General features: G+C 31.2%; 1 protein-coding gene across 1 annotated transcript in view; it reads right to left on the reverse strand.

Annotated features, from left to right (window-relative positions):
• LOC106475590 (epidermal growth factor receptor-like) overlaps positions 1-3,278 on the reverse strand; it is a gene marked incomplete at its 5' end in the record, with an annotated part of 8,056 nt that extends 4,778 nt beyond the window's left edge. Inside the window, 3 exons of the mRNA XM_013936268.2 lie at positions 175-250; positions 2,207-2,298; positions 3,156-3,278. Coding sequence (XP_013791722.2) covers positions 175-250; positions 2,207-2,298; positions 3,156-3,278 — 291 coding nt within the window. The remainder of the gene's footprint in view (positions 1-174; positions 251-2,206; positions 2,299-3,155) is intronic.
• Between the last annotated feature and the right edge of the window lie 899 nt (positions 3,279-4,177).

Raw genomic sequence — 4,177 nt, forward strand, 5'->3', positions numbered from 1 at the left:
AACTTATGCATAATATGGGTATAACTTGTGACACACAGTAAATAACTTATGTATAATATGGGTATAACTTGTGACACACAGTAAATAACTTATGTATAATATGGGTATAACTTGTGACACACAGTAAATAACTTATAGAAGATATATATAACTGAGATCTGAAGAAGTACATACCGAATGCCCACACATCACTTTTGTGAGAAAATATTCGCTGTTGAATACATTCTAAAGCTAACCACTTGATTGGCACCTGGAAATTAAAAATATAAATTAACACAATACAGACAACATAATAAAACAGCTGACAATGACAACATTAAATATATATTAACACAATACAAGCAACATAATAAAACAGTTGACAATAACAACATTAAATATAAATTAACATGATACAGGCAACATAATAAAACAGTTGACAATGACAACATTAAATATAAATTAACACAATACAGGCAACATAATAAAACAGCTGACAATGACAACATTAAATATATATTAACATGATACAGTCAACATAATAAAACAGCTGACAATAACAACATTAAATATATATTAACAGGATACAGGCAACATAATAAAACAGTTGACAATAGCAACATTAAATATATATTAACACAATACAGTCAACATATTAAAACAGCTGACAATGACAACATTAAATATATATTAACACAATACAGGCAACATAATAAAACAGCTGACAATGACAATACATTAAATCACCCTTTATAACAGTGATTCACCAGATAACTCTTTGGAACCAAATCAAATTACAATGATATAAACTTGACATGATGAGGGTTAATCACTCTTTATAACAGTGATTCACCAGATAACTCTTTGGAACCAAATCAAATTACAATGATATAAACTTGACATGATGAGGGTTAATCACCCTTTATAACAGTGATTCACCAGATAACTCTTTGGAACCAAATCAAATTACAATGATATAAACTTGACATGATGAGGGTTAATCACCCTTCATAACAATGATTCACCAGATATCTCTTTGGAACCAAATCAAATTACAATGATATAAACTTGACATGATGAGGGTTAATCACCCTTTATAACAGTGATTCACCAGATAACTCTTTGGAACCAAATCAAATTACAATGATATAAACTTGACATGATGAGGGCTAATCACCCTATATAACAATGACTCACCAGATAACTCTTTGGAACCAAATCAAATTACAATGATATAAACTTGACATGATGAGGGTTAATCACCCTTTATAACAATGACTGTGTTGCTGTTATTACTTATAACAATGTTGCCCATTGAACTAAATCCTCATTCACTGATTATCTCCATTCAAGGCTTTGTTTATGAACTTGTAAATGGTATAACGAGATATAATTGGGTTTGTCAGAATGTAAACTAAGAATGTACAGTAGAGTGTTGAGGACAGTAACTTAAGTAAAAATGTACTACTAGTAACTGAAAGAATACTTTAAGAGAACCCTCTAATCTGTAAATTGAGTGTTGAGGACAGTAACAGAAATAAGAATGTACAGCAGAGTGTTGAGGACAGTAACTAAACTAAGAATGTACAGTAGAGTGTTGAGGACAGTAAGTAAAGTAAGAATGTACAGTAGTGTTGAGGACAATAGCTGAAGTAAGAATGTACAGTAGAGTGTTGAGGACAGTAACAGAAATAAGAATGTACAGTAGTGTTGAGGACAGTAACAGAAATAAGAATGTACAGTAGAGTGTTGAGGACAGTAACAGAAGTAAGAATGTACAGTAGAGTGTTGAGGACAGTAACTGCTGTACATTCTTATTTCTGTTACTGTCCTCAACATCTTATCATCATATGCATTAAAATTGTGAAAACATTTGAAGAAAATACAATAATGAAAACAAATCTTACTTTTTCACTCAGAAGATATAGTAGTGGAAACGAATCTTACTTTTTCACTCAGAAGATACAGTAGTGGAAACGAATCTTACTTTTTCTCTCAGAAAATACAGTAGTGGAAACGAATCTTACTTTTTCACTCAGAAGATACAGTAGTGGGAATGAATCTTACTTTTTCACTCAGAAGATACAGTAGTGGAAACAAATCTTATTTTTTCACTCAGAAGATACAGTAGTGGAAATGAATATTACTTTTTCACTCAGAAGATACATTAGTGAAAATGAATCTTACTTTTTCACTCAGAAAATACATTAGTGGAAATGAATCTTACTTTTTCACCAGCAGCATTAAATTCTTCTTCATTAACATCCAAAAGCTTCGCTAGTCCAAAATCAGTTATTTTCACACATCCTGGGGTTTGCACTATAGATGAAAACCAAATTATATAATGAATGTACTATTTACTGTAGACACTGTAATATGAAAAAATATGATGAGGCATTCATGTAAGATATTATAGTACTATGATTTACAGAATTTTACGTAAATAAAAAAGAAGCAATTTTGAAACATCTAATCTCGTTTTTTTTCTCTCTCTCTCTCTTCACCTCTTCCAAGCATCGACTTGGTAGATGTGGCCGATGAATTGAATTTTCAGATTTTCTTTGCCTACTAAATGTGTCTGTTTGAAATTTGATTAGTGTTTTAACTTGCTTCACTTCTTGAAGATACCAGTTTGATGAATGTGTTTGCTTGAAACACTCGATGAAGTGTTTTGTACTGATTCTCCTTGGAGTGCTAATAGTTTGAAGAATGTCTCTAAATAAGTAATTTTCACATTAATTATACATATCTTTTAAACACACCACATTCATCTACGTGTTGGGTGAATTAACTAACACTTTAACTTTACACCATCACGAGAACCTGGTTGGGTTTATTTTCTTCACAGTTACTAAACATTAAAGTTTAACTTTACATCTCAGCGACATCTGTGTGCATTAATAATTCTCTGTAATCAGTCTTGTACTTGTATTTTATAGTTCATCCTTCAAGACTTTTGTCTGTTTTTCTGTTTGAAGTTAAGCACGATGCCACACAAGGGGCTATCTGTGCTCTTTCTACTACAGTATCATAACTCAGTTTTTGCTGTTATAAGCCACTGGGAGGTCCAAACTTTTATGTAACTCTTAAAACAGTCATTAAGAAATTTGACTTTATGACTTATAATAATGAGAATTCAATCCAAAATTACTAACAACTGAAATAACATCACTTACACAAGACGTTCCTCAGAGCCAAATCACGATGAACCAATCTCCTCTCTTCCAGATATGCCATAGCCTGAGAAATATAAACAATGATCAGAAGAACAATAATGCAAATGAAAAAGTTTTTACAGCCTATATAGTTATAAAACATACATAAGATATTTATACAAAAATTATTAACTAAATTCATTTACTCTTAAAAACAAAAATAAAAGTTAAATCATTTATTCTTATGAGAACTGAGTCTGACACAAGATATATGAACAGGTAAGACAAGTACCACAATAAGTTTGGTGTTTAATGTGTTTAATGATACTTCAACGGGTAAGACAAGTATCACAATAAGTCTGGTGTTGAGTGTGTTTAAGATACTTCAACAGGTAAGACAAGTATCACAATAAGTCTGGTGTTGAGTGTGTTTAAGATACTATCAACAGGTAAGACAAGTACCACAATAAGCTTTGGTGTTGAGTGTGTTTAAGATATTTCAACAGGTCTTGTCTGTACATTATTTAGGTTTGGTGTATATTAGTACACACTAAGTAGAATGTGAATGATACTTGAGGTCTTGTCTGTACATTATTTAGGTTTGGTGTACATTAGTACACACTAAGTAGAATCTAAATGATACTTGAGATCTTGTCTGTACATTATTTAGGTTGGTGTATATTAGTACACACTAAGTAGAATGTGAATGATACTTGAGGTCTTGTCTGTACATTATTTAGGTTTGGTGTATATTAGTACACACTAAGTAGAATCTAAATGATACTTGAGGTCTTGTCTGTACATTATTTAGGTTGGGTGTATATTAGTACAAACTAAGTAGAATGTGAATGATACTTGAGGTCTTGTCTGTACATTATTTAGGTTTGGTGTATATTAGTACAAACTAAGTAGAATCTAAATGATACTTGAGGTCTTGTCTGTACATTATTTAGGTTTGGTGTATATTAGTACAAACTAAGTAGAATCTAAATGATACTTGAGGTCTTGTCTGTACATTATTTAGGTTTGGTGTATATTAGTAC

The sequence above is a fragment of the Limulus polyphemus genome, unplaced genomic scaffold, assembly GCF_000517525.1.
Source record: "Limulus polyphemus unplaced genomic scaffold, Limulus_polyphemus-2.1.2 Scaffold8844, whole genome shotgun sequence".
Taxonomy (NCBI): Eukaryota; Metazoa; Arthropoda; class Merostomata; order Xiphosura; family Limulidae; genus Limulus; species Limulus polyphemus.